We start from the raw sequence: 22,425 nt of genomic DNA, 5'->3' as shown, positions 1-22,425 counted from the left end.
ACCCGTTTTTTTTACAAAAACGGCTACAAAGAAGTCGTGCTTAGCACGTACTAATATATTGTAAGAACGCCATTTGAAAAAAAAACAACGTGGAGACAGACGGTACTTATTTTTTAACTTATTTAAGTGAATTATATTTTTTGAAAATTAAATATTTTTCAATTTGTATTTGAAAATTTTACCCTGCAGGGTATGTTTTTTAAATCCGGTCTCGTTAGGAGGTAAGTGTATGGAGTTTGTGAAATTTGTAAGCCTAACTGGAAGAAAAAGGAAAGAAAAACACCTACCTTAGATAAAAATGTTCGGGATGGAGAGTTGAAGAAAAAAAAAAGAATGATAAAAGTTTTTATTTCAGTAAATACTTTTAATATAAAATTTTTAAAAATGGAAAACAATATAATAATATATGAAAAATTCCATACGCTTCTTATAATTTTATAAACATTATATTATATAATTACTTAGTTTTAATAGTACAGATTTGTTCACCTTTTTAAACATTTCCAATCATATACTGTGGGCTAACAATCATTTATACTTACAAAACTTTAAAAAAATACATTTCCCCATCATCAAAAGTTAACTTTTGTGAACTTTTGTTTACAAGAACAATTTACAGCTTCACATCGATGTGATAAATCCCAGAAATTTTCTCCATGTTCAATTCAGAAATTTGGTCTGTGTTGAGGAGGGACATCACACCTTCAAAGATTGGGCTCCACACAATAGTGTTCATGTGTTGCTAGAAAAAACGTTCCTAAGATTTGGTAACTGAACTTCACATCCTGGTACAATGCATATATGCTTTTATCATAGACACTGGATCCAGGTCATAGGGTGTGGGGGAAATTGCCCACACAAGATTTTTTTAATTGATCTCCAGTCACATAATAAAAAAAATTATCCCCATAGAAAAATAGATATTACCCCCATAAGATGAATCGTTCTAAAATGAGTAAAAGAAAATATAAGAAATAAAAAAGAAAAAATAAATTGATATTAATCTTACTTCTTTGTTCTTTTAATTTTTGATAGTATTGACAATAAAAAAATATAGAACATTTTTAAGTATAACAATTCATAAAAAATAATTGCAATATGTAAAAATATAAGTATTTTATATTTTTTTATCATGATATTACATATTTTATGAATTGGTGACATTTTTTTGTGTGATAATATTATAAATTAGTTTTTGTCTCACTGACAAATTTTTTTGGATCCACAGACTCAGTCGTAGTAGTCTAGTAGATGCCAAACTTTATTGTTGGGGTAATCAAATTCGGTGAGGGTGGTATTGGTGACATAGAACGTAATTAACTACGAGAGGATGGCACAATAATACAAAAATTCACAGCAATGTCAACCAATATTTTTTTTCCTTGCGGAAATAACTACATAAAGTACACAACAAAGACGCAATGCATCTATTCCCAATAGTTTTTCTCATAAAAGATATTACCAACTTTGATATCATAAAATGCAATGTCCTATATATAACATCACGTTGGACCAATTACTCTCATTGCGGAATAAGTTTATTTTAATGAAATTGTTACTTAATTTTGCTTATGAAAACACACATGAATTTTTCACTTTTCGATACGACATAAAACATGTAGAACTATAATATGCTACAAAAGAAATATAACAAGATAAATACTTGTTCGTGAATTTCCTTGGAGGATCCAATTGAGGGATTGATGTCCCATGCATAAAAAAAAACACACACACACGCACATTTATGCATACAAAATTTAAAACAATAACAGAACCATGATTCTTTGAAAAGGATATTTTTAGAAAAATAAAATAAATTTCACCCGGCGGAGCCAATAACAATGGCATCGAGGCTAGTAGCAAACCCATTTTATACACTTTATCTTCTTCTTGGCCACCCAAAGGCTTGGATATTAGAGTAATTGTAGGTAAGTTTGGCTTGTAGGCAATCGTTAGAAATATATATTTTTTACTCTGGTTTGAATATTCCTCCCAGATTATGTAGAAACTATTATGGATGATAAATGTATCTTTATAAATATATTTATATAGTATATGTACTATGGACTAACAAGTCTTTGTTCTTAATTAATGGAATTAAGCTTGGTCCTTTTTTATCGCGGTCAATCAAGTTTCAGGTGAATATTAATCATTCACAATTTTGATGGATAATTCATACTAGTAACATGATTATTGTACCGTTCAGTCGATTATCAACCGAGCTTTGATATTTGATTAGTCACTTCATGCTTCGCACTTGGGCCCAATGAGCTATGTACCATTCAATTGGTTATCAATAGAACTTTGATATTTTACTGAGCCTAAGGAGTTGTATACCGTTCTATTGGTTATCAACCAAGCTTTGATATTTTACTAGCCTCTTCAAGCTTTGTAGTTGAGCCTAGGGGTTGTGCATCATTCTATCAATTCTTGGCTGAACATCTAGAATCCTTGATATACAACGAGCCTCACCTCTTCTATTATATGAACTCATGACTAGATTAGTAGTGTAATATCATGCCCATATATATTATCATATTACCTTAATAAATGGAAACAAATATTCATTATATCCTAATTAATATCAAGAATATATTTCATCTAATTATAGAATCCTATCTTATCTCTCAAATAAGAAAACGTATGTAGATCGATCCTGGAGTGTCTATAAATGACACCCTAGGCCCCTGAAGACGATATGACACTTTTAATGTTGTGGATAGATAATTATGAACCCTAGAGATCCTAGACCAAAACAACTAAAAAAATAGTGTATTCAGAATTTTAACCTGAGATCGTTTAAATCGAAATAACTATACATGTATTAGTTAATTCACGTCCATGATGAGTGAATAAATATAAATAAAATCAAAGAAAGAAATAACATTAATAAATAAATAATATATAGAAGAATTTAATTGGTATGTATGCATTAATAATATAAAAAAGATTACACTCTAAATCATAATTAATGATATGTATGACTTTAAGGTAATTTGAATAAGATTTAAACTTTAAAAAAATGTGACATTGTAAAAGTGTATGTCAATTAAATTATATATAAAATATTATATAATTTTTTTTAATCATCATAATTAATTCGAATAAAACCTTAAGATATTTTTAAAGTTTCGATTCTTTGGATTATTAATCATCAATTTAAAATTTAGTCATACTTGAAATTTCCTGTCCCTCCCAAAATAAGACTGTATTTTTACGGAGATAAACCCAAATTCTCCTGTAAATTTGGCGTGCGATATCAAGTTATGCATACTCATTGAAATACAATATGAATTTTAAAAAGTGCAAGAATTGTTTTAAGAAGTAAACGTCCAAAAGTAAACTATGAAAAGGAAGAATACGGGAAACTGATGGAGACTTTTTTGTTCCCCTTTCATCTGTTTATAGACCTAAAAAATTCGTTGAAAAGCCCTAGCTTCTTCCCTACTCCTTATTTTAGCTCGATTTTTTCTTCCTTTCTCCAATCGGCTTTACGCTCGATCTACCCAAATACAATAGCATCAGGTGCTGATATTAGTCGGATACAATATTACCTTGCGCACCCACCCGGTCACGTTCAACGGAACCACAAAGGAAATGGTGTAGTCAATTAATACTCCATCATAGTCATTACAGAACAGCCAAGTGAAGAATTACGTACATCTAGCTACTTGATACCTTTCACGTAATCGATCGATCTGAGTTGCCAAAGTGGATCGAAAACATGGAAAGAGACCACTTCCTTTGGAAGAAGAAGAGAAAGCGTTTCCGATTTATTCTTCTCGGTCCCAGCAAGACATATCGGCTGTGGTATCGGCTCTTGTTCAAGTCATTGGTGGCAATCCAGAACACAAAGATCCAACAACAGCGTCTCAGTCAAGTGTTGTTGGAAATGATTCAAATGAACAATCACAACCACCACAACATCAAGGTATGCCGTTCCTGCCTTTGCCACATATATTCATATATACATTTTATGCCTCTTTCTTCTTATATATAAATTAGAATTAAATTTGATTTGAGGAGTGAACAAGGACCATGGAATATTGGGAATTAACAGATAGGGCTGAAGACTTGATGCACAACCAAGTCTTCTTTCCCCTGTTGTGTTCCTCTCTATCTTTCCCATCGATCCTGATTCAGACCCCAAAATGATAAATATTTCATGTTATTACATGATGTGAGGAATTCATAGATACATGAATGTTGTTTGTTTACTTTAATGTGTTGTTCATTGTTTTGTCAATCTTGTTTCCCATGCACTAATTATATAATATTGGATACAAAATTTTTTTTAGTTTACGTACGTCTTTACTTCTTTACACTCCCCTCTTCATACCCTTCTTAATTATACGTAATAAAATGCTAATGATGTGAAGAAGAAAGAGAAAGAAAAAGGAAAGAAAGCTCTTTTTTAAAGATGTAAGTGTCCATCTTAAAAAAAAAACAGCAACAGCAACAGATGTAAATTTAAAATGCTATTAATATATAGACACCACAGTTCAAGACCCTCTTTTGCAAACACTTTTCCATTTTTGAGAAAAGAAAATGATGAAAAACTGATCATCCATTCATTCCTTGTATGTCTTTTCCTTTTTCTTTCTTCAAATTAAAAGTGATACAACATATACACCCACGAAGTGTTTGATATGCATCTTATAGGACGGTAAAAGAAGTATAGTACAAGATAAGTAGACGAATCATGGCGGTACAAGTTTTATTGTTCTGATTATCATTTGCAGTCAATGCACTATACAAATAATTTTGTGTTATGTATTGTTTAATTTGATTATACATTAAACATGTGATGATGTGAACAAAGTATAACGTATATATAGTGTATGAATACAAACTAGTTTAAAGATTAGAGTGATTAAAGTTTGGTCGATGCTATTTGAAACTTTCGTTGTGTGTAGTTTTTGGGGAGTAAAGAGAGTAAAGAAATGGGTTATTATTTTTCTAAATAAGAAAAAGAAAGAAGAAAAGTATAAGATAATTTTTCAATTCGTATAATGGTGAGTATAAAAGAAAATAATGTAGGTTATTTTTTATAAAACTAATTAAAAATTTAAATATTAAATGAATGCTAGAAAGTTTGCTACTAACCGAAAATTATAAGCTAAAAAATTAATTTATTAAATTGTAAGTGTTTGATAAAGTTAATTGTTGAAATAGATAAAAAAAATATAAAATGATAAAAATATAATAAAATTATAATTTATTTTTTAAAAAAATTAAATAAATATATTAAGGATTAAAAATATATAAAAAAATTAAAATTTAGAAATTAACGTTTTAACAAATAATACTTCAAGTAATGATTTAAAAAATATTATAAACTATTAAAAAATTATTTATTAAATAATCAAATAAATTTTCAATTAGTAAAAACAGTTAAAAACTTATTAAAATATCTTAATGGGCATATTCATAAATTAATCATGTTCATAAAAAAAATGATATAATAAAAATGTTTTTGTTGTTTGCTTACCGATAAAGAAGATAACATTAATTATTTTTATAAGCTGATTTTTTTATTAATGATGGAAGTGTTATTCACAAGGCGTGCCTAAATTGAATCTCATACAATTCTTATATGCTAATTTTTACACCATGGATAGCGTGATAAGAAATACAAAATGAAAGAAGTTTACCCTCTTAGAACATCATAAATGAAAGAAGATAGCCTATTCTTTATAAGCTAAAAATTACACACAGCTTTGCATGCCCACAAATAAAAAGAAGATAGCACTTTTTTTATATAGCTAGTGTGAGATTATAACAGAAGTGCTTCGAGTTGAATTCAGCGTAAGTTTTATCAAAATAAAAACTTGTATGCAATTATTACACACCTAAACTAGCGTCATAAAAATAAAAATAAAAAATGATTGAAGTTGTAGCCTCTTAGTACATTAGGAACGATTTTCTTCATTTCCCCCTATTAATTATTACATTTCACTTATTTTGCTTTTAAAGAAAGTATATATTCTATTGTCTTTATCTAACTTTTTTATCATTTTAATAGGGGCATATAGTATGTCTTTTAATCCTTACACATATGATAAATTTTAGTTTTAATTCTTAAAAAAATTGTTAATTTTGATTCTTATAAATTTTGAAAATTAATGGTTCTTATGATAACATGACATTTTCATCTAGATAAGTCACATTATATGTCATCTCATAGTAGTTGTTAATGTGACATGGTTGTATGCAACACATTATTAAATGATGAAAAACATATTTTTTTTAAGAAAAAATATGAAGATAAAAAACTAACAACTATTTAAGAAATAAATAAAACTAAAATTTACAGCATTTGCACGATTAAAACCTCTTTAAAAAAGGAAAGGCGGCTAAAAGAGGAAAATAGTACTTAGACAATTAAAATTAACACCTACAAGAGATAAAAGAGAAAATATATAGGCATTAAGGTGATATAATATGACGATAAAAAAAAGATAAAGAGAAATGATTAGTATCAGATAGATGTTTGAGAAAAATGGATGTCTAAATATCATAACTTGTTAAAAAAAAATAAAAAATAGTGTAACAAAGATGGGAGCAAATTGTTTTGTTGAAATGTATGGACATGTGTGTGTGTATGTGAAGGAAACGTAAGAAGGCACTATAGAGGAGTGAGACAACGACCGTGGGGGAAGTGGGCATCGGAGATTCGAGACCCAAAGAAAGCAGCGAGAGTTTGGCTGGGAACCTTTGAAACTGCTGAGGCAGCTGCACTCGCTTACGATGAAGCAGCTCTCAGATTCAAAGGAACCAAAGCTAAGCTTAATTTTCCAGAAAGGGTTCATTTCTCTAAGGAATTTGGTTACCTCACTAATCGTCCATCATTGTTCCACGCCTCGGCGACGCCACTCAGTGATCAACATTCTCAAGTGTTTGGTGGCACTGCAACTAATAATGATGCCATGCCTCGTTTATATGGGACTGACGTCGTGTTTCTTTCTGCTGAACAAGACCTTCTACCGTTTTCCATGCAGTCTTCTACTTCTGAGCCTCCTAGGAAACCAACATGTGATTTGGATGGCAAAGACAAACTATGAGAGAGGACCTTCTATACACTATTCATTTACATATAAAGACTTTTTCATTATTTATATGCTTATCAGTTTTCATTAATTAGTAACCCGTATAAATATATGTATGTTGCCAAGGGAATATTTGTTTGAAAAAGAATAGTCACACAAACCTAATTGTGTATGCACCCTTTGTGTAGGATTGTATATATGATCGATATGCATATATGAAAGATGGTTGCAGATCAATAATGTTCGTGAAATCGACAAACAATATACTATTCTTCTAGATTAATGTATAAGTAAAATAATTATTTTCATATTAATTAAAAAACTTAGTTGAAATGATTTAATTTTATTATTCTCAAGTAAATCATAAGATTATTTTAAAAATATCTTTCATTAAAATTTATATCATGAATAAAATAAAATTCTTAAAAATAAAGTTTTAAGAATGATCATTAAATAGGAGAAAAATTAATTAAATTTTCTTATATTTGAGTTCAGAAAAAAATAACATTGATTCAGAGGTCACCTTTAAATTCTCCTAACTAACATTTGACGATAAAGTAAATTACATGAAATCGATAAACCATATATAAGGGAAAGAATTACCGTGGTTTAAGACTTTAAGTCCCAAAGTCGATCGGCTTCGATGAAATGAGAAAAGTACGTAAGAGATAATGAATAATTAATCTGCCATGAAAGAGAGAGGTTGAGGACCAGAGAATACTGCAGAGTTTATCTAGCTTTTACCTGCATCTCAAAACCATCAGCTAGCTGTGTCATATATAACAAAGAGAGATATATAGACAGAGAAGAGATAAAAAAGAAAAAGAAAAATCTTTGAAATGAGTGATATATGATAGAGAAATAATAAAAAAAATGGTATAAGTTGCATATAACTTTACTCTATAAATTACAACTACTGTATTATTTGTAGCATTATTACTCCTTCTTCTATGTCTTTCTCTCTTATGGTATACACGAAATATAATTCTATAAATTAGATTTTGGACAGTGGAGTATAACATATCTGTGTGTAAAAGGGATAAGAAAAAAGAAGCAAGTTTGAACACGCAGTTAACGCTGACCTGGGAGTTTCGGAAAGATACGGCGAAAACCGCGTCACAATAATGATGCCGGCATGCATTTCGTTCGTTCCCACCAATCTAGATTCTATAAAGAAGCATTGAATCCAACGGAGTTGACTAATTATATATAGTCATAAAATATTCGTTGTGTTTGGGAATTAAGACTTCTTACTTCCTGTTCATGTACCTTCATTTTATTTTATTTTTAAATTTAGCTCCCGTATAAATAAATTATATTTACTGGAATAATAACAATAAAAAAATAATTATACATTAATAATATAAAAAAACTATATAATCATTCAATCACATTTCATCATATGATAAATTTATTCACTTTTAAAATAACTTATCTTAAAATAATTTAGACATAATTTATAATTATATTACGTTATTAATACATATACATTACTTAAAAATAATTATTTACAACGATCGATATTGATATACTACATCAATCCAAAATTCCAAATCAAGTCGAATGACAATAAAAATAAAAATATTTCTCTAATTTTACTTTATTTTTTTGCTAAAACAGCTTTTGTTATAACTAATTTACACACTTGGTGGTTTGGTTTGAAATATAATGGATGTATTCATATAGTAATAAAATAAGAAATTGCATATATAGCTTCAGTTTTTTACTAAGGAGACATAAGTCTTATTTATTTTTTTCGAATAAAGTAAGAAATAAAATGTAAATAAAATTTAAAAATTAGATCAAAATTATGATTTTTTAGAAATAAAATAAAATAACTAAATATCTTTATTTTAAATGTTGGGACAAAATTTGCAAATTGGACAAGATAGGAAAAGTAAAATTATAGTTAAATCTTTCTTTTATTATGTAAATAAAAATTGATTGATTTTTTTACAATAATTACTTGTCTATTCTCCCAAAACGTTTATAACAACTCCAACAGACAATAAGTCAACTTTTCGGAAAGTAGTCTCCGTCTCAAGTCGTTGTTTGGGCCAAAAACGATTGAAGATTGCTCCTGATCGCTATTAGTTTATCGCAACGTACACGGATGCTTTTTTTTCTTTCCATTTTTATGAATAATTATAAAATTACTATTTTTTATGAATAAATGATATATGTTCTAATAATATTGTAATAATCTAAAATATTTTACATTATCATATAATCATAAATTATTAATATTATGTATGATATTTTATTGTTTTTTGTAATTACTTTCTTTGAAGTCGTTACAAATATAAATTTTAATTAATTAATCAATAATATAAATATTTTTATATATGTCTATTAAACTCTTATAAATAAAAATTACATCAATTAAATAGTAAAGAACCGCATTCTAATCTGCAAAAAATAGGTCAGAAAGCATAGAGAAATGATTTGCACAATTCCATCAACATAACTATCAGTAGGTAGTTGAAACAAGGAGTACATATCAAATCGTAAGAGAACATTTGTAATGTAGTGTTCGCATATCTTCCTGTGAAACGTTATGACTTTGATAGCAACTTTGTTTCTTAATTTATACTATATCTCTTACACTGAGAATTCCTCAAAGAGCCATGTAACCTCCATTCTTTGACTGGAATGAGTCCTCCATATACACCTCCTTTCCCCACAACTTTCTTCTTCTGAAAACATATACCATTTTATTCCACGTAGGTGCTATATATCAAGATCCAATTATGAATTAACCAATACTTAGCGACTAGATATATTTTCAATATATAATTTAATTTGAGAGAAATTGTAACTTTTGTTATTTTAATTTTTGAAAGTTTTGTTTATACAAAATTCTATATACCAATAAGTTTGTATGCTGTCAGTTTACTGATAAATTTACCATCGATTTTTTTTAATGTTAGTGGGTCTTAGAGTATAATAAATTAAATTTTAAAAAAATTATGAGAATGGGAAAAAATGTAAAAGAAAAAAGTATAATAAAACAAAATAAAAAAATTATGTGTACAAAATCATTTGTTCCTTAAACGACGTATAGGCAGAATATTTGCATCCGCACCTTCAAATATAATAATTCACAACATATCTCAACCCAACAAGCTAAGTTGGAAATGGGACGGATCAGATCATATATTTACATCACTACCTTGAGTAATCAACTAATTTCATGAAGCCAATAACAAGTGCAACATTATTTATTTCAATGATATGTGACTATATCAGCAACTGCCTTTTATAACCATGCCATACTTTATCCTATGGTCATGAATAGTGTGCATTTCAAACAGTGCTTTGCCAACCTCTGTTATATTCTGATTACTTTCCCCCTTCGGCTACCGAAACTTTAATTAGAAATTCGATATGGCAAATGTTAACTTAAGTCATTGGTACGATAAGAAATTAAAAAAATAATTTTTTTATTAGAATGTAAAAAAATTATGTTTTTATAACTTTTTATATATTTTCTTATAATTTCTGTAATAAATATATATTTTTTTAATTTTTTAATTAATATCATAAGCACACTGATTAACAATACCAATTCGATATCAATTCAACATATTAAATTAGAAATGTATATACCAATTAAACTGAGCATAGAGAGAAGACTTGTGGTGGATTCAGCGATATAGCAAGTCACTTGTCATTGTTGGTTTGGTGAAATGAAACCTATTAAGTCAGTTTTCTACTCAAACACGTTCCGGTCAACTGAATTTGGATTCACGTTATGTTTGGGCTTCATCCGAGGACGTTATGTCAAACTTTGCGGCCAGCAGCCGTATATCACAATCTACAATACAACTACAAAATTCCTTAACAATTCATCATCGATTGCTTTGTAAATTTAATTTTAGATATTTCTATTTCGGCTTACGGGAATAACACATTTAGAAGAGGTTTAATTTTTGTATTGCCTCCATACTCCATAGACATGCTCTTGTAAATTTTTCCTCACTTATCCACCATTAAAAGTTCTATATATTAAGCTAAAACAATAGTAATTTTGGAACTTAAACCTCATTTTCTCATCAACAAGAGCTTCAACAAATTACACCAACGATGCTACCAATTGAGGAAAGGGGGAGTGGGGTTAAGCGCTATTTTCATATCTGAATGGGTTTTTACTTGTGGATTATCCCCTAATCCAATCCTTTTATTTTGTATTAATTCTATGATTAACTTTTTTACTTTATTTGTTATTTACTTTTATGTATTGACATTTATTTTATCATCTTATTATGTTGATTTAAATTTCTATTTTGTGGGTTTGTGATGATAATTATTATTTAGGCTTGATTTTAAATTCTTCGTTGCTTATTTTAATTAAATGATTATTTTGTACTGAAAAATTGATTAATGAACTAATATGAAATAAAAAAAATAAAAATTCCATAGCTTGTTGTTAATCGGTTGGGCCCATTGTTGTTGTTAGACCAAAAGGATTTTTTTATCATAAAAAAAAGGCTAATTTATTCTTAAATTACTTAACTGATTTGTTATTTCACTTATGTCTTCGTTATTTATTTTTATTATTATATTTTATTGCTTAATATTTTTTTCATGTTTAAATTATGTTATTTAAAGTTTATTCAATCTTAATTAATTGTTTTTTATGTAATTTTAATTTATTGATTATATGTTGATGATTTAGTATAATGGACTTTTGGCCCACTCAAAAAGAACCGAGGAGACAATTATTTTTAGAATGGGACTTGTCTAGTAACAATTGATTGAATAAGGAATTGGGTTGTTGCTTCATGCACTTCTCAAGTTGCTTCCTCCATTTTTTTTTGAAATAGTTGTTGACCTTTCAGATTGGTCATTCTAAAAAACAAAAAGAGACTGTATTGCTGAACGTAATTTTACATCCCTGATTGATTGTTCCGAAAGACAAAAAGGAGTGCAGCAAGCACTAACCAAAGAATTGATACAAGTAATCTAATTTATAAAAAGACGAATTTTGGCCCATTTACAAATTTGTAACAAAAGACGAATTTTTTTTCAAACTCATTTACTAATTGTCTACGTGACTAAGAATTTTTTAATTCGGATTCAGTAGTTAGTTTAACATGTAGGAAAAAAAAATCGTACTCATTTACTACTGAATATTGATAGCTGATACAACAGTGTAAAGTAATTGGGTAAAAAGAAAACGGCATAGAAACACATAAATAAGAAATAACAATATTTATTTTTAGGCCCGCCTCTCCTTATTCTGTCAGCGGTTACTTAATTAATTAGCTATCTTGAATTGGGACTAATGGCAGTGAGCCACCGAATATCTCTGGGACCTGACTTTCCTCCATCTCTTCTAGCAGTGTTGATTTCACCTTATTTTTCTCCACAAATACTATCTGCAATGCAAGTCAAACCCAACTTTCTAAATATTTTCCTCCAACATATGTATCATGCATTCAGATACAAGCTGAATTTGAAACATAACCTTTTTCTTGGTTTTGTTGTCAATGAATGGGTAAACAATTTGCCACACTTTCATAAAGATGTATGGTGCGTTCACAATAAACAACTTCCCCAATCTCTCTGGGTAGTAATCCTGCCTCCAAAAAATTACAACCATATAAGAACGTATGAATTCCAACTTCACACGCAAACACACACACACATTGTTCAAATCTTATAAGGACTATTGATTCTGACCATATTTCTAACTATAGTGTGTAACATCTTAACAAACATATACAAAAGATCCTCAGAACAAGATGTTTATCAACCTGTCTTATAACATGTCTGAATACTAACACAAACAAAAAACGGTACCTGCAAAATGGATAGAGCACTAAGATATCCACGCACGTCACTGTTTGAGTATCCCCATCCCTTAAGTTCTGCTATACCGACAAACTTTTCTTGCCCAGGTGGCATACTGATACGCCAAATGGTATGTATTGTTAATTACTGTTCATATATGCAAAGCTTCTAATTGAATTCATAGTTCAAAAAGCAGGATCTAAAGTAGAAAAAGTGATATAATTACCTTGCACATACTTTATCAAGAACATAAACAACAAATCCTGTATTACAGAGAAATTATATATTTGTCATTGAGAAACAAACTTGTTTATGGCTAAAGCATATAATATATATTTTATCATTGAGAAATTATATGATGCATGACCCCATTATTTGAAATTAAACATACGCTTGAATTCATCAAGACCATCCTTGTTCTGAAAATGTCTTCCACCGAAGACCATAAGTATAGGTCGACCTATCTTGTCGTGTCCTTGCATGAACACCTTATCTTGTGCAAGTTCGTTAGGAACATCTGACACAGATACAGAGCCATTTGGAACAAATGAATTTCTCCATTTCAAGTACTTGAGGAGCATTGCCGAAGCCTTCTCTACATCTAAATCACGAGCACGCAGGAATCTTCTAATCATAAAATCATCCTCTTCCTGCAACCAAGGAATCAAATCAATTTCTCTTAAACATTAGTACATATGTCATAAGTATTGCTCATAATTATTTACCAAAGTGAACACAAGTCAAAGAATAAGGTAGGTTATACTCTTTATTTTTTATATATAAAGGTAAGTCATACTCTGCATGCCTTAGTAAATATATTCATAGTTATAGTTCACCTGGCTACAATAGATCTGTAGTGCCACCGAGTACGTGGGAATTGATTGCAGTTTGCATAGACAGAGTAATGATTGATTTTGGGAACAAGGTACAAGCCCAGCATTAGTTGAGTTTTTGTCGTGAGTGAGGGTGATCCTCACCGTGGAACCAATAAATTTTGAGTATTGATGAAAAAATAAACACATAATAAAATACAATGAATTTAAAATAATATAAATAAACTTACCCATCCATATTTCATATCATTAAAATTCAGCTAAATTATACTTTTTGTCATTTATCTTTATTTAAAACCCTAATTTAGGTTTTTTTTTTATATCATTTTTGCTTCTTATTCTACTTCTTTATCTTTTTTATATAATTTGGTATTTTTCGTTAATTATAATGGCAATAGTTTTTGTGAATTATAACAAATTTTATATTTGTGATAGTTTTTTACTAGTACTAAAACCAATAACTTGTAAAATATGATAAAAGTAAAACTATATATAAAAAGGGAAAATAGACTAAATTAAGGAAAAAGACAAATAATTAAACTGAGATTTTTGAATAAACATAATTAACAAAATTTATAATTTAGCTTTGAAATTTTGTCTTATATAGATGGTCAATCTTCTCTGCACACGTGTATACTCGTATATACAAACATAATAATACTTTGATAAATGTTAAAAACTAATACACTATTTTGAACACACTCTACTCTCCTTCTAATTGGTTGAAATTGAAATTTATTTAAAATGATAATTTTATGGATCCCAATTACAGAGAGAGTGCTTGAATGTGTTAGAGAGTGTCCTTAAAAAGTGTATTAGAGGGTGTGTTCCAACATTCTTCTAATACTTTACATTAATAGATAATTTTGTTAGCATACTATTACAGTAACAAATATTAATATAATACATCATATTCTTAATGTAGGCTCACAATGTAGAAATTAATAATTTAATGCATGTTAGATAAAGATTATATTGACAAAGATAATACTAATGCTTAATTTTTTGTTTTATTAGTGAATGGTGATTTTTCTTAGTGACAATTTAATACTCTTAATGGTGATATTTTTGTGGAATACAAATCTAACCAATTCAATTACCAAAATATTAAATATTATCTTTCAGATTATGTTTATTAAAATCTAAATTATTTAGACAATTGTATATTATTCACTAAAATAAAGCATGAAATACCAATTAGTTTTTTTTTACATAAATTTTACGAAGTTAATCTACTATATACAAACATACAATTCACAACATATGGATTTGTTAAATTTATATTTTATAAAAAATTATTAAATGAAGTAAGTGTAAGAGGTGAGAAGGATAAATCCAAGTCATTTAATCATGTATGAATGGTTAAAATTAAAAAGTTTTTTAAAATCGCACGATCACTTAAATATTTTTTCAATGCAAATATTAATTAATTTATCCTCTTAAATCGTTAAAAATAATTTTAAAAAGCTAGAAAAAGCTGTTGTTAAAAAAAAAAAAAAGCTAAAGAAACTATTATTTTACAATGGAGGGAGTGGTACAAAAGAGTCTTACATTACTTTAGTCGTGATGTATCATTTTTTGGTTACAACAAAGTATGAATACATTGACATAACATGGCGGTAGAGTATCACATTAGTATATTTATATTAAATATTATACAATTAAAAATGATTTTTCTCTCAAAAAAATTATGCAATTAAAATGATAGGATAATTAATTTTCAAAGGAGAAAAAAACAAATTTTAACAATAATGAGAGAACCAACTCATTATAAAAAAAATAATAGGCATTTAAATTTTGTGTCCCACGCCTCATGTCAGTGTCGGTTGGTTGGTGCATTACTTGTATGACAGTGTCATGACTCCAACTAAAATTTCAAGTCAATATCACCAGTTAAGCTTACAAGAAGCAGTTTTATAGTTATAGTGATAGGTTTACAACGAAAATATAAGGAAATTATAATAAATATCTTATTTATTTTTATAAAAATTATTCGACCTAGTTCAATAGTTAAAAGGATTACTATCTACGGAGCACTGTAATTTTTCAATTTATAAATGTGAAATATTTAATTTTTCATTAATTTTATTTAAGAACTAAGTTATTATATATTAAAACATTTAAGAGACTAATTATGTATTAAAAATAAAAATACTTAATAATTTAAATGTATAAATTTTATAATTTTGCAAAATTATTTAGTGAATATTTATTTAAATGATTTTTTAATATTAAAGATTATTTACTTAATAAAATTATAAAATAAAGTATAAAATTGTCATTGAATAAGAGAATTAGAGTGTAAATCGCCTAACAAATATAAAATTAGTTATAATTAAACAATACGTTATATAAACAATATATAAAAATGTGTGTATAAAGACGTATAAAAGAAATCAAGTGATGAAATATTAGCGTTTAATTTGTTAAAATTGAGGTTAAATCATTTGAGTAATATTTGAGTTTCATCCTAGAAATAATTATTGAATAGGCTTTACTTAACTTTCAGTCAAAATTTAGATTAATCAAATTTTTTTTTCCTGGTGAATCAAAAGATTAAGGGAAAAAAATGTAAATGAATTTAGAATATAAAACAGTTATAGTTAAATAAAAATTATACAAAGAATAAAATATAAAAGTGTTTGTATAAATATATGTACAGTATTATTTATTTATTTTTGAAGATCATGTAAAGTATTATTTCAACTAAAAAAACAAAAATAATTACATAAACAAAAAAAAAACACTAGATTTTCTATTGATAATTTGTTTTTTATTTTATGTTTTAGTCAACATGAAGAGAGAGAAACATCCAGAACTTTAAATAATTAGACTATATAACCTGCAAAGATCGACTTATTGATAGAGAGGATTAAGATGGTTTGTACAAGATCTGAAGATCAAACTTTATTAATGCCCGCATTGTAAAAAAAAGTTCGAAGAAGATAATTACAGTATTACACTATTGAAAATTGAAATAATTATAAATTGTTTGGATAAAAGTTGGCAATATGTATTTAAAATTTTTAATAAATATATTTTTAAATTTAAAATGTAAAATAAAGAAAGACAGTTTTATTACTTTTAAGAGTAAATAGATTTTTGAGATCTTCCTAGTTACTACGGACATTTAAAGATGCACTATGTCAACACAAGTCTATGTAATAGTCGTCTCTTACGTACAACATCTGTGTCGATTCCTTATTAAGCTTTTTTTTTTTTTTCCTTTGTTTTTTTCATGGCAGGTCCGTCCAAATAAGCTATTGATAAATGATGAAAATGAAAGATTACAAAGATGTCATTGTTAAGTATTTAGCAAGGATATTGAAACTTGGATAAAAGATTATGGAAGCAAAGAAATAAAACCTTTAATAAGTTTTTAGTCTTTATATCTTATAAAACTATTTTAGTATCTAACTCACTCTTTTAGTTCCTTAAATATGTTTTTGGTTTAATTTTTTTTTTAATTTCAGTTACTGTAAATTTATATTTTTTTTAATTTTGATTCATGTAAGTATAAATTTATGAGAGTTATAAAAAAATTGAATCTTAAAGACACTAAAATTCAAAAAAAAAATTACAAGAATCAAAATTAAAACAACACCAATTTACATACACTAAAATTCAAAAAAGAAAAAAACAAACTTACGGAGATCAGAAATGAAAAAATATTAATTTAATAGGACCAAAAATAACTCTTGTTTTGAAAATTTTACATTTAGTTTCCCTATTTAAGAAATATTAGGTTTTTTGTTTAATTTTTATTAATAACGTCATCACTAAACATAAAGGCTAAAATGCAACCAAAAAAATTATCAGAAATATAAAAAAATAATCAAAATGAAAATAATATAATTTGGTAAAAATTAAAAAATCATTTAGACTAAGAAAAAAAGAGGGTTACTGTTTAAAAAAATTAACAAACCACATAATGCCCTAAAAATGTATAAGAAAATATTAAAAATTCATGTATTAAACTCATTTTATTACTCCCATCTTTTTCTAAAGTCCAAATAATTAAAGATAATATTTACTTTGAAAATTTGTCCATTTAATTTAATTTTATTTCACTTTCAAACTCCTACATAAAAAATAAGACTAAAAAACATTTTTAGTCTTTCATCTTATTTTCTTAATTCTTAAGCTTACAAGTTTTATTTTAATTCTTTAAAGTATCTCTTTTAGACAAAGTTGATTCCTTTCTGTTAGCTTACTACATTAACTTGATTAATTTATGAAAAAAGTCAAACTATATAAATGTTATTGTATCATCTAAAATTAACATGGTTAAAACGGAAAAACCAATTTGTTATTTATATAAAACGAATACTTCAAGATATTAAAGATAACTATTTTAAAGTTAATAGACCATGAAAATGAAAATAATAAGACAAGAGAAAAATGTATTTTAATTTTCACCCCAAAAATAAGAAAATGACTAATTTGACTATAGAGGTTGAGGCACAAGAATAGTGTGGTTTACCTTGGAAGAGGGATCACGGGTTTCAACAATTGCCCTGAGGAGACGGATTTTGGTGAGTTCAGTCTCAGTGCTGTCCTTGGCTACGCCATCACCTTGACCTAGACCTATTGCTCCTTCTCGACCAGCTCTCACTGCTTCCATTTCCTGCTTCTTCTTCCTTCTCTTTCAATCACCAACAAATTCGATGGTTGAGTTGGCCTTTAGCTCAATCTCAAAACCAAAAATAAGGCAAGTGAGTTTCCCTTTATAAGGCTAACTTGGCTATGGCAACATATATATAGCAGTAGTGATATCTTAACATAAACTATTATCAACCCAAATTAAATGTTTCTTCCCCCACTCACCTATGATACTGATATTGAACAACTTAATTTGCTATTTATTTGATTTTCCACGCTAATTCCAGAGTTAACGACAAAATGGAAAACCAAGTCAATATTGTTGCGGGATCGTTCTGTTTTTGGACGTGAGTATTTATTAAGGGGTTTTCGGTCATTGTTATGCTGTGCATGGGTTCCTTTTTAGGGTAATGGCAACAAAAAAAAAAAAAACTACAGTTTAGAGCATTGAATGCTTTAAATAAAAAATTAAGAGGAGGAAATGAGAGAAGTGAGCAACCAGAGTGAATTCTTCAAAAGATATGTAATAGTTATGAAAAATTGTTGTCTTTATTGGATGATCATTTAAGCATGGTTTAATTACAACTACTAGTTTTCATATTTGATGTTTCGGTGAGGAAAAGTAACTACAACCACTGTTCGTTCCAGAAACCGAATCTCATTAATTCATTTTGGTCAATATGGTCATCCATAGACGGGTGTCTCCACCATAGTTAATGCCATAAGCTTTCCCCAAACTTTTGGCCTAAACGAAATCACACCAAAACGTGGATTCTCTTGCGTCAGGCATTTTTTTAACAAAATAAATTGATTTTTTTTTTGTGTGTGTGCAATAAATTGAAGAATTTTTAATACTATATTTAATAAGATACATATCCATGAAAAAAAATAAAAATAATCATGTAGAGATATCTTGAATTTTGTGTTGATAGGTTGACGTGAATTATGAACCCACCCAACATTTTAGAGCTTGGAGGAGAAAGAAATGAGAAGTTTGTGGCGAAAGCGGAGGGTTCAAGTTTTTTTTTTTTTTGAGAGGAGGGTTTAAGTTAATAAGCATGAGCTTAGAAACTCGATTTTGATGTTAGCTTATAATTTGGGCTGACTTGTTGGTTGTAGATTAGGCAAAAATAAAGAGGTTATTTCAATGTATAATTGTATAAACCTATGTTATATTGGCTGAATCACGTTAAATTTCTACGTTTTTCTTCTTATTGTTTTAATTCTATGTAAGCCATATAAAAAAATTTACAAAAAATGGCATTGTATATTTAATTGTAGATTGCTCGATTTAACTTAGATCCATTAGTAATTAGATTTAATCTTAACTTGTTCCATTTTTAGGATGTGATTTTAACTTTGATTTTTTAACATATCTAAGGTTTTAGCATATGGCCAGTTACCCCGTATGCTTAATACCGAATTAATTGCTATGTGTAAAATCTTAAAAAAGAAAATGTTTGGTAAACATCCAATATATTATCCAACACCTACAAATATAAATAATAATATAAATATAATAGAATTTATGATGTGATAGAAAGAAAGATAAAAAAAATAATATATGATGATAGGATGTTTAAAATTATGAGTGACTCATATCTCACTAAATGAATAAATTAGCGAAATCAAAATTATAAGGAATTGTTTCATTGAAATTGTGATGAATGTGTATTATAAGAAAAAGGGAGGCGGGCTAACTTTTTTTTACCCATTAATGTTAGTTTATGTTTAAATGTTAATAGGAGATTCGAATTTATAACCTTCTCCTCTCTTTAATTCTTAAACTTTTCTTTTTTTAATTACCAAATCAACTTTATAATTCTCGTGGGTTAACCTACAATCTACTAAAATGAGTTGAGTTAGATGTAATTTATTATTTCAATCCACATAATCCACCCAGCATGTTAAAAGATGGTTTCGGTTGAGTTGACCAATTGGATTTGTGTTTTTTTGTTATAATTTTTATAAATTATTTAGTTAAACATTGTTTTATTGAACATAATATCTTTTTAAGGATGGAATATAATGTTTTATGAAGTATTGTAAATTCCATGTTATTTTGTTGCTTTATTTTACATTTATTTAACCTATGATAAGTTTACAATTTTCGTTTGTCTTTAATTACTAATTCATGATTTTGATCTTTTTTTTTCTCCCACAATTTTAGTCTTCATATTTTAAATGTTTTGTAATTTTGATTTAATCATCAATTTTGCATACTTTCAAAGTCATAAGCTAGCTTGTAAAAACTTTCTTATATATCATTTATAACAGATTATTTTTAATTTATACATAAGTTAATTTAGTTTCTGTAAAAGTTTATTTTTTCTTCTAATTTTCTTATCCTAAAAGTGTTTTTGATTCTTTTTTATCTAAACATACCCTATAAAAAAAACTTGTTATGATTAAATATTATCGACAACGATCAAAATTAATTAAGAAATAAATTTGAGTATATCAAGTTGTCGTCATAACTTGTATTCTCAAAATTTCTAAAGGTCAAAAAGAGGTAACATCCATTCATCCAATCAACCCCTTTTTTGCCTCGATAATTTCATCTATTTAGTTTGATTAAATACTTGATTTTAATATAATTAAATTGATATTTTATGGTTATTATGTTCTCAGGCTTAATCAAGTAAAACACAAGAAAAAAAATATAAAAACTTTTTTTACATAAAAAATATACAAATTTTGATCATTTATTTGCATCTTATTGTTCAGATATTCAGTTCTTCAAACCCAATTTTATTGCACAAATTTCAGAATTAGCTCAATATTAAACGTTCGAACAGCAAATAAAAACAACAAAAAAGGCAAGATAAGTTGAGAAAAACACACCTTTTGAATGAACCTCCTACTGCCTGTATTGGGCTGATTTTGTGTGTGTTCTTCTCCCCCGGAGAGTTACTTTGTAATTGGGCTTAGGCCTCCTCTTAATAAAAAAAAAGCTGAGAAAAAACAATGAGCCAACTTTAGGATTGTAGTAATTACTTAACGCACTCCCCTTTTTTCTCATACACCTCCAAGTTTCTAATACCCCTTTTTTACCCTTGCTCTTCCTCTCTCCCACCACCTCCTTCCTAAACCACCACAACTGCGCGACCACCACCACTCACCCCTCTCTTCTCTGCCCGCGATGCCACCCTGTCACCACCCAAACGCATCTCACTCAACCAGATATGCACGCCCCTCTTTCCTCCGCGTGCCCCGTCACCAAAGAGAGTCTTAGAGTGAAGTGTGCGGATGTGAGTGTGAGGAGAGGTAAGAAATCAAGGCGAGTGAAGTGTGCGTCAGTGCGGCATTGAATTTTGGTCAAGAACATCAAGATTAGGGAACAAAGGATAAGTGTAACGCTGAGTTTTGTTACCTTCGATCCCATTACGAATTGCTCAATCTATAATATAGTTTTTTTTATATTACAAACTGGTTAATCCATAATACAAAATAATACGTGAATTGTTCAATCCGTAGTACAAATGCATTATGAATTGTTGAATTCATAATGATGGTAGGGACTGGGTGGGATTGAGCGGACGCGACGCGCGGATCAAGTGACGATGGTGTTGTGTTTGGTCGCTTGGGTGCAAGAGTGATGGTGGCTCGGTGGAGGTGGTGGGAGGGAGGGAGGAAGAAGAAGGATAAAAGGGACATATTAGAATAATAAAAAAAATTGGAGGAGTTGAGTAATAGCTTCATGGTGTATAGCAGAGCTTCATTTGAACCCTTGAGAGTTCAGATGACATTCATTGTGAAAACAGAAAAACAGAAACTGAAAGCTTAAGGAAGCAATTGAATTGATGAATGAAGAGAGTTACTGACCACTGCGCCTTTCTTGCTTGACACAACACAGTCAAGCTCGCTCTATTCTGCTTGCATGATGATCTCCGAAGAGAGCATGAGCAATTAATCAGAACCTTTACACGTGTTCTGTTTCCTTTACACGTGTTCATTTGGTAAGTCCCTTTTTTTACCCACAGCGCCTATATAAGGATCATTCTTCAAGCAATTTGTTGTGGTACTAGATCTTTACTGTTATTGAAATTCTTTTTGCGACGTTGTTTGACTTTCCAATTCCGTTGGTATGTTTGCTTTGTCAAAGTCTTTATCTTGTTTTGACTATTGACCAAGCTTATGCACTG

General features: G+C 28.4%; 2 protein-coding genes across 4 annotated transcripts; one reads left to right on the top strand and one right to left on the bottom strand.

The window, feature by feature from the left end:
* Nucleotides 1–3,702: 3,702 nt before the first annotated feature.
* On the top strand, nucleotides 3,703–7,286 carry LOC114413305 (ethylene-responsive transcription factor ERF114-like; the record flags this gene model as incomplete). Its single annotated transcript, XM_028377620.1, has 2 exons — nucleotides 3,703–3,931; nucleotides 6,613–7,286. Coding segments are annotated over 2 exons (681 nt in total), but the record flags the coding sequence as incomplete, so codon positions are not given.
* Nucleotides 7,287–12,148: 4,862 nt separating this feature from the next.
* LOC114413303 (phosphatidylinositol transfer protein 3-like) lies at nucleotides 12,149–21,253 on the bottom strand. Of its 3 annotated transcripts, none has more exons than XM_028377617.1 (8): nucleotides 21,125–21,253; nucleotides 18,162–18,371; nucleotides 13,682–13,696; nucleotides 13,237–13,495; nucleotides 13,072–13,108; nucleotides 12,855–12,960; nucleotides 12,520–12,630; nucleotides 12,149–12,430 (listed from the first exon to the last, which is right to left on the bottom strand). In XM_028377617.1, the coding sequence occupies exons 2-8, from the start codon at nucleotides 18,300–18,302 to the stop codon at nucleotides 12,314–12,316; spliced, it is 786 nt and encodes a 261-aa protein (XP_028233418.1). In that variant the 5' UTR covers nucleotides 18,303–18,371; nucleotides 21,125–21,253; the 3' UTR covers nucleotides 12,149–12,313. The 3 variants fall into 3 exon arrangements, with proteins under 3 accessions (XP_028233418.1, XP_028233419.1, XP_028233420.1); XM_028377618.1 differs by lacking the exon at nucleotides 21,125–21,253 and adding an exon at nucleotides 18,506–18,628; XM_028377619.1 differs by lacking the exons at nucleotides 13,682–13,696; nucleotides 21,125–21,253 and having other exon boundaries at nucleotides 18,162–18,509.
* Between the last annotated feature and the right edge of the window lie 1,172 nt (nucleotides 21,254–22,425).

Source organism: Glycine soja, chromosome 5, assembly GCF_004193775.1.
Source record: "Glycine soja cultivar W05 chromosome 5, ASM419377v2, whole genome shotgun sequence".
In the NCBI taxonomy this organism is placed as follows: domain Eukaryota; kingdom Viridiplantae; phylum Streptophyta; class Magnoliopsida; order Fabales; family Fabaceae; genus Glycine; species Glycine soja.
Note: the sequence above shows the minus strand (reverse complement) of the source record. Positions and strands in the feature narration are given on the sequence as shown.

What these genes read in the sequence shown, in the direction of transcription:
- LOC114413303 (XM_028377617.1), bottom strand. Translation starts at nt 18,302, where the DNA reads ATGGAAGCAGTGAGAGCTGGTCGAGAAGGAGCAATAGGTCTAGGTCAA. An exon ending in CTTGATAAAGTATGTGCAAG is followed by an intron (nt 12,961 to 13,071) that starts GTAATTATATCA and finishes TTGGCGTATCAG; the next exon opens with TATGCCACCTGGGCAAGAAA. An exon ending in ACAACAAAACCAAGAAAAAG is followed by an intron (nt 12,431 to 12,519) that starts GTTATGTTTCAA and finishes CTTGCATTGCAG; the next exon opens with ATAGTATTTGTGGAGAAAAA.